Source organism: Eulemur rufifrons, chromosome 30 (assembly GCF_041146395.1).
Source record: "Eulemur rufifrons isolate Redbay chromosome 30, OSU_ERuf_1, whole genome shotgun sequence".
Lineage (NCBI taxonomy): Eukaryota > Metazoa > Chordata > Mammalia > Primates > Lemuridae > Eulemur > Eulemur rufifrons.
Genome location: NC_091012.1, coordinates 124303542 through 124317129, shown reverse-complemented (window position 1 = coordinate 124317129; position 13588 = coordinate 124303542). Strand labels below are relative to the sequence as shown.

The following is a 13588-nucleotide window of genomic DNA, read 5'->3' as shown; positions in this document are numbered from 1 at the left end:
TTCGCTTAATAGAATGGGTAGAGACAGGAACACTCATACACTGCTGGTTACCTTCTTAAGCTATGTGACATGGTTTGGATGTTTGGCCCTTCCAAATCTCATGTTGAAATTTGATCCCCAGTGTTGGAGGTGGGGCCTGGTGAGAGGCGTTTGGGTCATGGGGGCGGATCCCTCATGAATGGCTTAGGGCCCTTCCAGTGATAATGAGTACGGTCTTGCTTTATAGTTCACGTGAAAGCTGGTTGTTTTAAAGGAGCCTGGCACCACCTCCTCCCTCTCTTGCTCCCTCTTTTGCCATATGACACACCTGCTCCCCCTTCACCTTCCACCTTGATTGGAAGCTCCCTGGAGTCCTCACCAGGAGCAGATGCTGGCATGATGCTTCTTGTACAGTCTGCAGAACCACAAGCCAAATAAACCTCTTTTCTTTATAAATTATCCAGCCTCAGGCATTTCTTTATAACAGCACAAAACAGACTAACACACTATGTAATGGATTATGTCCTGCCAGGTACATAGCAGATGATGACAGGTTTCTTTAGACTTGGAAATTTTAGAGCCAGAGGGTTATTTGCAAGTATAGTAAGTTGAAAAGGTCCCCGTAGAAAGGGTAAACTCTTTCAAGTATGGACTCATTAATTCTTTTTCTTTTTATTTATTTATTTATTTATTTATTTATTTTTGAGACAGAGTCTCACTTTGTTGCCAGGGCTAGAGTGCCGTGGCATCAGCCTAGCTCACAGCAACCTCAAACTCCTGGGCTTAAGCAATCCTTCTCCTTCAGCCTCCTGAGTAGCTGAGACTACAGACATGTGCCACCATGCCCGGCTAATTTTTTCTATGTATTTTTAGTTGTCCAGATAATTTCTTTCTATTTTTTAGTAGAGACGGGGTCTCGCTCTTGCTCAGGCTGGCCTCAAACTCCTGAACTCAAACGATCCTCAAACGATCCACCCGCCTCGGCCTCCCAAGTGCTAGGACTATAGGCGTGAGCCACCTCGCCCGGCCTAATTAATTCTTTTTAAATGGAAGGTTACTTATCAAATATTTTAGTTGTATCTAATCCCTCCATCAGAACTCTTTATGAATAGAGTACAGTGACCTTTCAGATTAAGTTTTTCTCCCCGCTACCAAGAAATATTTTCAAGTTAAGGAGAATAGAAATTGCTTACAGGAGACAGTACAAGTCAACCCTACTCTGAACATTCTTCCAATATGGTAAAGTGCAGCTGAGATTTACCCAATATGGTGTCTTTTCTAGAACACCAGTTATGATAGTGCAGAAGGCCTAACATAAGTGTTAGTTAGCACCCACAGATATTTGAGCTTTTAATGATATTTTCAGATTTTACTGATTATTTATGGGATTTTACTTGGTTTCTTATTTGATCACTGGTTATATACTTTGATGCTTATGAGCTGTCATACTGTATCTCAAAAGCATCACCTTTTGTCTAATAGCTCCTGCTGAACACCTGGAGAAGTTGCTTAAACATTCAACTCAAATAGCCAGTGAGGACTCCATATAAGAGGACTCTGTGTGTGTGTGGTGTGATGTGTGTGTGTGTGGAAACATTTTTTTTTTTTTTTGAGACAGAGTCTTGCTTTGTTGCCCGGGCTAGAGTGAGTGCCGTGGCGTCAGCCTAGCTCACAGCAACCTCAAACTCCTGAGCTCAAGCAATCCTCCTGTCTCAGCCTCCCAAGTAGCTGGGACTACAGGCATGCACCACCATGCCCGGCTATTTTTTTCTATATATATTTTAGTTGGCCAGATAATTTCTTTCTATTTTTAGTAGAGACGGGGGTCTCGCTCTTGCTCAGGCTGGTCTCTAACTCCTGACCTTGAGTGATCCACCCGCCTCGGCCTCCCAGAGTGCTAGTATTACAGGCGTGAGCCACCTCGCCCGGCCATATGGAAACATTTTTGATAGCATACTGTTTCCTCCAGAAGTTCTGTTTATTAACAAAGGCTAATTCTCTTTGGGGAAAATATCAAGGTTCTTAAATATGAATTTTATTATACTTTAGAACTGATTGTTTTCTCCTTGAGAATATGTCTGAGGTATCATGGAAGTCAAGAAGAAACCTGTAACTGCTGCTTTAAATATAACCTGTCAAGAATGTGTTTGGGAGGTTGGGCTCTGTGGCTCACACTTGTAATCCTAGCACTATGGGAGGCCGAGGCAGGAGGATCGCTTGAAGTCAGGCGTTCGAAATCAGCCTGAGCAAGAGCGAGACCCTGGCTTTACTAAAAATAGAAAAAAAAAGTAGCCAGTGTGGTGGCAGGGCCTGTAGTCCTAGCTACTCAGGAGGCAGAGACAGGAGGGTCACTTGAGCCCTGGGGTTTGAGGTTGTAGTGAGCTATGATTATGCAACTGCACTCTAGCCAGGGCAACAGAGTGAGACTCTGTCTCAAAGAAAAAAAAAATGTGTTTGATCTGTGTGGCAAAGCCAAATAATATGGTCTATGAATAATAGGTATTCCATTTTTAAATTCATTCCCTTGCTGACTACAGGCCTGGCTTTATTTATTTTAGAGCCTAGGCTAATGTCAGAACTGTGGCCATTTCAAAGAGCTCAGCCTCTCCAGATGCAGTAAATGGAAGCTCCTAAATTCCATGAGTGGAGGTCATGAGCACAATTTTCAGAATGTCAGCATCTGCCTTCACTGTTGACATTTAGGATCCTGATATAGCACCCCCACCCCTATTTGTCTGCATCCAACTGATCAAAGGAGCTTTGCCCCAAAGATGGAAAAGTGGTTGAAATGGCCACTTCCCAAAGTTTAGATACACTTGAAAAGCATTCTGTCAAGTGACAAGATAAGAAAGGTAGATGGGACCTGAGAACCTTTTATCTTGATGCTTGAAATGTGGAGGTTGAGGTGTGAAACTGGTCACTGATGCCGTCAGTTGTGAAGGCCCCAGGGGACTGGAGGACCACCTCGCCAGCTTCCCATTGGGTGAGAGTTAAGCACTTTGTCATGGTTGCCCGGTGACAGCATCATAGCTGGGAGAAGCTTGGGGGCAATACAGGCTGCCTCATAAATTCAGAGACATTTGCAAGCAAAGGAGACCTCAGAAACCATTTCCTTGAGGCCAGAGAAGTGAAGTGGCTTGGCCAAGATCACAAAGTGAGTTAGCAGTGGGGCCTACAATTCAGGGTCCTAACTGGGCTCACCGTGTGACCTCCCCTGCAGGGGGATCTGTTCCTAACTTTAAGTCAGATGCGGGCCCTTTGCCAACTCCAAGACTTTGCCCTGTTCTGCACAGCACAGAGTCAGGTCCTTCTGAAGCGCTGGGGCCACAGCTGGGCAGAGCCGGCCAGTGAGCCAGGACAGCTGCCACAATGCCTGTATTTTTCCATATTAAGCTGGAGCTCATAAATAGGAATACACAGCAGCATGCTTTTAAGAACCATGACACGCAAAAGTGCATTTTTTCATCCCTTTATTTATAAACAAGTTGGGAATGCCGAGTTCTGTTTGGGAGCAGGAGTGGAATGGGAGTGGGGAGAGCAGGTGCGCAGTTGGGTGGGGGCTGATTTCAGTAGTTCGCATTATTCAGCACCAGAGCAAATGCTTGGGCGTAAGGTCGTGCTTTACCCCAGACAATTCGTTGTCTTGTCTTATATGTACAGCATAGTCTTAAATATGTATGCTCTTCTTATGGCTTTCTCCCCGGACGCATTGCAGTGACACAACAAAGAACCAGAGAGGAGTCTAGAGAGAAGTTGCAAATGCCTCGTGAGCTATTTCTTTTTAAAAGATCTAATGTCCAAGGCTAGAGCTGAACAGATGCCTGAGAATCATCTGATTCAGCTGAGCCGGTACCACCGTCTCGTCTCTCTCCCTGGGGTATGACTGGATGCTAAAATCAGTCCTGAAGATAGAAAATAAATCCGTGCTCTTCCTGTCCCTCCCTGAAGGGGTGGGATCACAGTATCTAGTAGCCTAAGGCATGGAGCAAGACTGAAACCTGCAGCTGTGTCTCTTCCACCCACACCACATGAGCAGACAGGCTATGTCTCGCATCTTGCTCCTCTTGGTAAGGTCCTGGCACACAGGAGCTTGCTTGCCAGAAACGAGCCATTCAATGTGACTATGGTGTAAAAATTCAACCCTTGTTTCTTAGCTGGTGGAGGGGTGAACATTTGATTTCAGCGTCCCCATAAGCAGCTAACATAGAAGCACTGAAATGAGGAAGCCAGAGAGGAAGGGGACCCACATCCTGTGTGGGTATCTGCTACCCTTGGATGTGTGTAAAAGGATCCCTTCCTTCTTCACCTGTTAGGGGATGAGTTGACACTTGGAGTGGAAAATAACTACCCTCCTGCTCCCACCCTACTTCAGTCCCACTGTCTCCCATCTTCCCAAGCTGCCCCTTTCCACAGTCCTAAGTTGCTGCTGTCCTCTAGCCCTCCTCAGCCTGAAGCTTCCTTCCCTTGCTGGGGCAAAACAGTCTCTTTCCTTCTTGTCCTTTCTGCTTACCCCTCCAAGCTTGGACCATACGTTCCATATTTCCCATTCCAGCCTTAACTCACTCTTGGCCATTACAGTTGGCTAGCTGGCCCAAAGGAAGCACAACCCTGTCTCCTCCTGGGAGCAGAGAGATGGTGGCAGGGAAGGGGCTGGGAGAGACTGAGAGATGGCCAAGAAGTATCAAAAGCTGGACTGCAGAATCCTCCCCATTCCTTCTCAGTAGGCCTACAGCCTTGGGAAGGTGGGGAGGTGTTGTTGGAGGTTAGGAGGGTGAGATTTAGAACTCGCTTATGGGTGGTTTTGGCTCATCCCTGGTATATTCCAGGCATTGGTAATTTCCCATAATTGGAAGCAATGGTGGCACTATCTGATGAGTCATGAAAGTGGCACCTGTCAGTATGGCATATAAGGCCTGCAAATTTATAGTCAGCTTGATACATCAACCCTACTACACTATTTGCTCCAGAGCAAGATTCAGGTAAATGTGGATCTGTCTGCCTTGGGCCATGGAGTAAGAGCACAAAAGGCCTCCCCGAGGGAGTTTCACCTACACAGTGAGGTCCTGAAATGGTTTAAGAGAGTAGATTTTCTTTATCCTCTTTCCCTCTCCCCAAGAACCTCTTTTCTCCTTTTCTCTTCCTTCATTCCCACCATCGTCTCTTGCCTGCTGGTCTCATCCTACAAGTGCCAACTCACTGAAATGGCAGGCGTACATGTACAGTTTGTCCCAGGTGCACGACGGAAGACAGAGACCAAATGGGCACAATGGAAGAATGGGGCCTTTGCCCCTCTCTGCAGAGCATTGCTCTGGGCAGGCCTTGACTGCATAAAGTTCTCTCCTCACATGCCATGTTCCTGCCAGCTCTCTGTCCCACAGGAGTGCTTTACAGAGTTCTGGAGAAAGTGCCAGGAACAAAGAGGTTCCAAGCCAGCTTAACCTCATAGTTTTGCTTCTCAACAAACACCACGTATCTCCAGGTGGGCAGGGAGGTAGTTTGACCCCAACACAAAGGGGAAAGACATGCCACCTTCCTTCACTGGTTGCCCCTTTGTCACCTAGAAGGCTAGTTGCCAAGGCCCCTGAAAAGGGGTGTTTATGTCACAACACATGCTGGGCTCTGCCCACAAGTTGCTGCCATGGGCCTCTGCTCAGGCAATTCCAGCTCTGTCTCTGACCTTCCTGGGATAACCAGGCAATACCTATTTCCCCCCAAGAGTCTGGTTCTAAACCTTCATTCTACCTGTTCATTTCTTCCCGGTGATTAGGGAGCAGCAACCTCAGACAGCTCAGCAGGAATGCTTAGTCTCCATCCCATTTGGCAAACCTAGGGCCAGAGAGAAGTACAGTATACTACTTAGACCATCCAGATGCTGAGATCATAGCTGAGCCCACCATTCGTAAAACTCTTCAGAGCCCCCCTGTACCCTAAAATCTTATAAGAGGCCATGAGAACAACATGCTAATTTCCTGGTTGGGACAAAACATTTCTACAGGAATCTGGGATGAGCTTTTGACAAAGTGTCCAAGTCACAAGGGAACCAGATGGTTCTTTAGACCAAGGATTTCAGAGGGGGATTAGGGTGGAGAGCAGGAAGGAGTATATTGCAAAATACCACCACCATATATTCACATTGCATATGGCATACACCTGGGATGGCATATTTTGAGCAGACACAGAACGGGTAGCACGTGCAGGTAGCACCCCCTATCGGTATACTATGTGTTTGGTACATCAAACTGTTACTTGAGGTCTATGAAACTGTTAACTGGTCGGAAATGGGAAAAGCCATTCCATAATAGCATCCTTTAAGGAGATATTTGTCATCTGCTAAACGTGGAGCCAAAGCAAAGCAGCTCCTCTTTTTTGCCTTTTGTATCTAGGATGCTTTTCTCTGTTGCAGTTCCCATGGATTAAGGTAATTTCTGGAAAACGATGACATCAAACCAATGATAAGAAAGTACAACCAGGAGCATATTAGGCCTTACGTGGAGCTCTCCATGACAAAACTGTCCTTTGAATAAAAAGTTAAGGGTCACGCTGGATGACCTTTTATAACTGGCCTAAAAGCAAGGCTGTCTAGGAGCCCCATTCCTGGAACTAGAAAGAGTTGATGTGTTCCAACATCGGGTCTCAGTGGCTGAACTGAGAAAGTTGGATTTGTCTTTAACTCGACTATTTCAGAAGCACTTTGCCACCTCTATGGGAAAGAACATTATTCTGGCAGAGCTTGGGTGGTACGAGGCAACGTGCAGGGCCCTTATGGAGCCAGAAGTAGCAGGTTGAGGGAACAGCCGCGTCCACAGGTGGTTTACTTGGTGGGGGCGGGTGTAAGGACCAAAGCAGAAGACACCCCACTCAATGCAAGTCCCCGCAGGGCACTCTGCATTTTTCCTTAGCAAGGTTAAAGTACAGTGATTCTAGATGATGCTAAGAAGGTTTGCGTAGGTTGTCTGGCTGGAAACCTCCGTACCGAGCCCAAACCTTGGGCTGTGTGGAGAATGAGGGAGACCTGGTCCCAAGACCTTCCCTTAGCAGAGTCCAGGGTCTCCCTGTTGAGCTGCAGCTCCTGTGACTATCACCGTTCGAACACCACTCAGGCATGCCCCGTGACCCCGCCCTCCTCCCCATCCTGTGTGGTGCGGCTTCTGTCTGCCAGCAGCCTTTACTTCTCGTCCTCATCCCCCTCACTCATGCTGCTGATGGAGGCTGAGGCTGCTTTGGGTGAGGAGGGGGGTGAGGTTTTGATCGGAAGCCACGAGAAAGTAGGCGATGGGGAGCGGGAAGGGGACCGGCTCCTGGTCGGGCTGCTCACGGGGCTCTGCTTCGGGGATAAGGCCTGCAGCATCCGGCTGCTCCTCTCCTGGAACATCTGCTTCTAGAGAGAAACGTGAGAGAAGGCATCTGTTAACGCGGCGATCTGAGGTGGCAGCAAAACAGAAAGGAAAGGCAGGAAGGAGAGCCAGTACCCCAAAACACCTGCGCCCACAAACACAGACGTGTACTACATCCCACGTTGCCCCAGACTATGTATGGGAAGGAGCTGAGTGAAATCCAGGGGTGGCGAGATGCCCATGCGGATTACACTCACTGCCGGTTCTCCGGCCTCTTTTTGTCTGCCGTGCTTTCCTTCCAGCTACAAAATGTAACTGAGTTATCTATGGTTTGCCAGGCAAACAGCAATATCCTAGGCACTGGAGGGGTAGCAGAAAATAAAACAAAAATCCAGTCCTCATGGATACGAGGAGGAATCACAATAAACGAAATATGTGATATGTCAGATGGAACTGTGGTCTGTGGGACATGTAGGATGGGAGAGGAGAGCAAGTGGGGTGGGGACAGTGGGGGCTTGCAGGTGCAAATGGGGTGCTTGGGGAAGGCCTCACGGAAAGACTTGAAAGAGATGAGGCAGGGACCACAGGAAGGGACATGAAGGCAAAGCACATTCCAGACAGAAGCCGGAGAAGGGAGCTCTGAGGGGACCCACACATGTCCGAGGGGAGAAGCAGGGTGTCGTGGCAGCAGGGGAGCGAGCTGGCGGGGAGGGGAGAGCGGGAGACACTGGGGGAGATCAGACCAGAGACAACGGGGGCCGGGGGGGGGGTGCTGTTTCACGAACAGTCTTCCCTGAGGAGAGGAGGAACCTCTGGAGAGTTCTAAGCAAAGGAGTGGCAATTTGCTTTCTGTTTCCAAAGGACCAGTCTGGCCGCTGTGCTAGGAGCAGACTGCAGGGAGGCCAGGGCAGGAGCTGGGAGACCAGCTACGAGCCCATTGTGATAAGAATCCAAGGGTCACCCCGCCCAGGGTGATGAGGGTGAGAAATGGTTGGATTTCTAGTATATTTCCCCCTATATTTTTATTAAGGTATAATAAACTCACCCTTGTTAGTGTAAAGTTCTATGACTTTTGACAAATGCATGCAGTTATGTGACCACCACCTGGCCCCCAAATTCCCTTGTGGCCCTTTGGAGTCACCCCTCCCTTAGCCTCTGGCAGCAGATCTGTTTTCTGTCCTGATAATTTTGACTTTTCCAGACTAGCATCAACATGGAACCCTTCAGTATGTGGTCTGGCTGCATTTTGGTGGTAGAGCCAACAGGACTCGCTGACAGATGGGACATGGGGTGTGGGAGGAAAAGGAATCAAGTGACTCCAGTCTGGGGCCAGTGGATCTGGAAAGTGGTAATGCTGTTTGCCAGTGTGGGGAAGACCGTGTGGTGGGAAGGGGTCTTGGTGGTAAGATCGGTTTGCCAGTTTGGGACCTCAGGTGACTGTTGCCTCATGCTTGCAGAACTGAGCCTTTCCCTGACGCTGCCTACCAGGCTTCCTGGTGCCGCCAGCCTACCTTGCCCCCATCTCCCACTGCTGCTCAGCCCCTGCTACGCTCCGTTCCACCAACTTCTGAGCACCTGCCTGTGCTGCCTGGGCTTGAGCCTCAGCCCCCAGCAGCTCAGCCCGATCTTTTGATCCTAAACTGGCCCTGAGAATCAATTCTCCTATTAGCCATTTTAGACTTTGCTTGTCATTTGGGTTATTCATTTTACAAGCCATTACAGAGACCTCTGGGGACCAGGTGCTGCACAGGAGGAAGGGGAAGAAGGCCGTGGGGGTAAAGGAGGTGGTCGTGTCTGAGCTGGGTCTTTGAAAATGCAGAGGAAGAGGGGGGTGGGGACGGGAGTGGGTCTGTGGGGGCTGGTAGAGAATGGGCTTTCCAAGCAGAGGCCGCTAAACAGAGAGTACCAAGTCCAAGTGGCTTGTAGTAACCAGAAACTCAAGTGCCCATGGGGTGGCTATAGTCTGGGGTGGAGCACCAGAAGGAGACCATATTTCCTCCCCAAGAGCCCAGGGAAAATTTTAATCAAGGGAAAAGTATGATCTGGTTTGTGTTTTAGAAATATCTTTGGGTGTGAACATAAAAGCAAAGAAAGAAACCATAATGGAAAAGATTGATGTTTGACTGCATAAAAATTTAAAACTTTTGTACCTCAAGAAACACCACAGGCCGGGCGCGGTGGCTCACGCCTGTAATCCTAGCACTCTGGGAGGCCGAGGTGGTAGGATCGCTCGAGGTCAGGAGTTCGAGAGCAGCCTGAGCAAGAGCGAGACCCCGTCTCTACCAAAAAATAGAAAGAAATTAGCTGGACAACTAAAAATATATATAGAAAAAAATTAGCCGGGCATGGTGGCGCATGCCTGTAGTCCCAGCTACTCGGGAGGCTGAGGCAGGAGGATCGCTTGAGCCCAGGAGTTTGAGATTGCTGTGAGCGAGGCTGACACCACGGCACTCTAGCCCCGGCAACAGAGCGAGACTGTGTCTCAAAAAAAAAAAAAAAAAAAAGAAAGAAAAAGAAAAAAGAAATCCCACAAACTAAGATAAAACACAAATGAGAAAAATACAGGAAAATTTTTGCAACATTGAACTACAAATTATGGATCTTGGTATAAAAACAGAGCTTATAAATCCAAAAGAAGAAGGTAAAAGCCTTAACAGAAAAATGGGCATATGGCATGTATGGGCAAGTCACAAGAGAAATTTATGAATGAACTATAAAAAAAGTTCAATGTCACTAGTCAAAGAAATGCAAATGATGGAAATGAGATACCTTTTTAATATATCAGATTGCTAAAGTTTTTTTAATTTGTAATGGCTAGTGAGGGCTCAGGAGGCTAAAATGGTAACATCTTTCTGACAGGTAATTTGGCAATAGAAATAAAAACTTTTATTTCCTGAGGAGATAATCAGAGACGTAAGTAAATATTTATTGTGTGTCTAGATATTCAATGCAATGTCATAACAGATAAAACTGCAAAACTTCCTAAATAGGTTGGGGAAAACCTGTACAACTCCAAGGTAATATACTAAGCAGCTGATGAAATCAAGTTCTTAAAAAGTATCTCATCCTGTGAGAAAATGCTCATGAGCGATTGTAAAGTCAGAATGACCTGAGAACAGTATGTTCTTCATGATCTCAATTTTGTAGAAGGAAGGTATACACATGTAGATGGAGAACAGACGGGGGTGATACCACTAAATATGAACAGTGATTGCTCTGGGCAGTGAGACTGCAAGTGATTTGTATTAATAGTCTCTTCTCTACTTTCTAATAGTTCTCTAATGAATATATATTACTTTGATCATCATTAAAAAATTACATTAGGAAGAAAGAGAACTCAGGTCACCCAAGCAAGGAGATAGGTGGAATGGCAGGCGTTACAGTAATGACTGAGGTGAGAAAATAAGAAGGCCCTGGGCACACCATCAATTCTCCCTGGGACACTCATTCTTCCTGTTTAAGCTTCAGCCCCATTATTTTTTAGAGCCCTAAGTTTCCTCTAGCAGATATAAGGGATGACTGACTTGCTGATCGCTAAGATTCTCTCCAGATTTAAAATTCCAGACATGTACAAATACACCAATTATCTACCTTCCATTAAGGGCACTGATAATTCTGCCAAAAGGCATCCAACCCCTCCCCCTCCAAATCAAACAGAAAAAAAATCATGCAGTACAGCAGCATTACCTTAGATTACGCCCATTTATGAGACAAAATCAAATGCCAAAAGGATTAGGTGGCCCATTATTAACAGCCATATTTAAAAAAAAAATTCTTGAACTTGTAGCAGGCACTTTAAAATATGTGTTTTTATTACTGTAATCTTTAAGTATATTTTTCGTGGCAGCCATTAGCCCTCCTGCTGTTAATGGATTGTCAGCATTTCCATTAGAAGCCCACTTTCTTAGAAATCTACAACTTGTCTACTCTAGTTTGAATCAAGCTCACAACTGAGCAAATGAAAGAATTCTGCCTGAGCAAATGAAAGAATTTGAATCCTTAAAGATAAACAATGGTGTCACACTTCCTAAAATGCAATATCCATGCAAAACAACTCCTGGCCTCTGTTTGCAGCCTCTCTGATCTGCTTCTGGTGCATTTTGAAGGGCAGTTTCCCTGCAAAGGAGCTGAATTAAATCTGGCCAGGAGACAGTTTGTAATGAGCTTCCCGGGAAGAAAAGCACTTTAGAAACATAATAAACAGCGAAGACCATGGCATGGCATTTTCAAAGAGAAAATGTGTTTAAATTCAGTCTCTTACTGTATTAAGAGGTTTCCATTTATAAAGTTTTCCCCCAAGAAAAGAATCTCATTTATAGTCCTGTCCATATGAAAATAATTTTCTATTTCCCTCCTACAAAGTTTTCCCTTTTAAGAAGTACTTAACATCTACTAAGGCAGTAAATATCTTGACAAATGCCTTTAAAGGTTTCAGTATTTCAGACATTATGCTAGCATATCTGTCAAAAAGAAATGAAAAAGAATATCCTAATATGATCTGGTTTTGACCTCTGCTAAGCAAGACAAAACTCAAGGAGAGAGAGGGGCGCATGCTTCAGTTCTAGCCAAACTGATAAACAGCAACAACAACTATACCTTACACAGTGTCTGACATTTGCCTGAGTGCCAGGCACCATTCTGAGGACTTTAAAGCATGAACCAATTTAATCCTCCCAACAGCCCTAGGAGGCAGTTTTGCCCATTTACAGATGTTGTGACTGAGGCCTGGAGAGGCAAAGGAACTTGCCCGAGGCCACCCAGCTAGGAAATGGCTCCTAGTTCATAACCACCTATCTTGTAATTAGCCACTTTCATAGTAAGAAGCTTTTCGTGTTTATTCACATTTTACTTGTATCTTTATTCAAAGATAAAATTTTAAAAACCAACTGTCAAAAAGTCTCGGCCGGGCTCGGTGGCTCACGCCTGTAATCCTAGCACTCCGGGAGGCCGAGACAGGAGGATCACTTGAGGTCAGGAGTTCAAGACCAGCCTGAGCAAGAGCGAGACCCTGTCTCTACTAAAAATAGAAAGAAATTATATGGACAGCTAAAATATATATAGAAAAATTAGCCGGGCATGGTGGTGCATGCCTGTAGTCCCAGCTACTTGGGAGGCTGAGGCAGGAGGATCGCTTAAGCACAGGAGTTTGAGGTTTCTGTGAGCTAAGCTGATGCCATGGCACTCTAGCCCGGGCAACAGAGTGAGACTCTGTCTCAAAAAAAAAAAAAAAAAAAGTCTCAAGTGGGAAATCTAATTCAGATCCCCAAATTCCCTTTCGTAGCTCTTTTCTCAAAATCAAAACAGTGCCTACAATTAGGATGACTATTATTTTAAAGAAAACTCAGAAAATAACAAGTGTTGGCAAGGATGTGGAGAAACTGGAACCCTTGTGCATTGCTGGTGGGAATGTAAAATAGTGCAGCCACTGCAGAAAGCAGTATGGCAGTTCCTCAGAAAAAATTAAACATAGAATTACCATATGATTCAGCAATTCCACTTCTCAGGATATACCTAAAAGAATTCAAAGCAGGGACTCTAACAAATACCCTCATAGCACCAATGTTCATAGCAGCATTATTCACAACTGCCAAAAGGTGGCAACAACCCAAATGTCCACCAGCAGAAGAATGGATAAACAAAATATGATCTATACATATAATGGAATATTATTCAGCCTTCAAAAGGAAGAAATTCTGACACATGCTACAACATGGATAAACCTTGAAGACCTCATGCTAAGTGAAATAAGCTAGCCACAAAAGGACAAATACTATATGATTCCATTTATATGAGTTTCCTAGAATGGTGAAATTCATAGAGACAGAAAGCAAAATGGTGGTTGCCAGGGGCTGGGGGAGAAGGGGATAGGGAGTTGTTGTTCTGGGTATACGGTTTCTGTTTAAAATGATGAAAAAGATCTGGGTATGGATGGTGGTGATGGTTATACAACAATGTGAATGCACTTAATGCCAATGAACTGTACACTTTAAATGGTTAAAATGGCAAACTGTGTTATGAATATATTTGCCACAATTTAAAAGAATTATCAGTGGACCTCACATTATATAAATCTGTTTATTCCAAAAAAATGGACACACAGTCGTCGGGTTTTTTTTTAAAGGGTAATCGTGTATATCAGATGGCAAATGCCTGTTTGGTTGGCATAGGGATCTATCAGACAGGATTGAGGTGAAGGGAGTTCACTGGTCTAAGATGAACTGAAAACTTGCACCTGACTTAAGGTCATTTTCTTCTGGTGCTCAAACAAAGGGTCT

At 45.6% G+C, this 13588-nt stretch overlaps 1 protein-coding gene across 1 annotated transcript in view; it reads right to left on the bottom strand.

Moving 5' to 3' along the window:
• Positions 1 to 7144: 7144 nt before the first annotated feature.
• Positions 7145 to 13588, bottom strand: part of PCYT1B (phosphate cytidylyltransferase 1B, choline) — a 79272-nt gene continuing 72828 nt past the window's right edge. The window contains exon 8 of the mRNA XM_069463814.1: positions 7145 to 7357. Coding sequence (XP_069319915.1) covers positions 7145 to 7357 — 213 coding nt within the window. The remainder of the gene's footprint in view (positions 7358 to 13588) is intronic.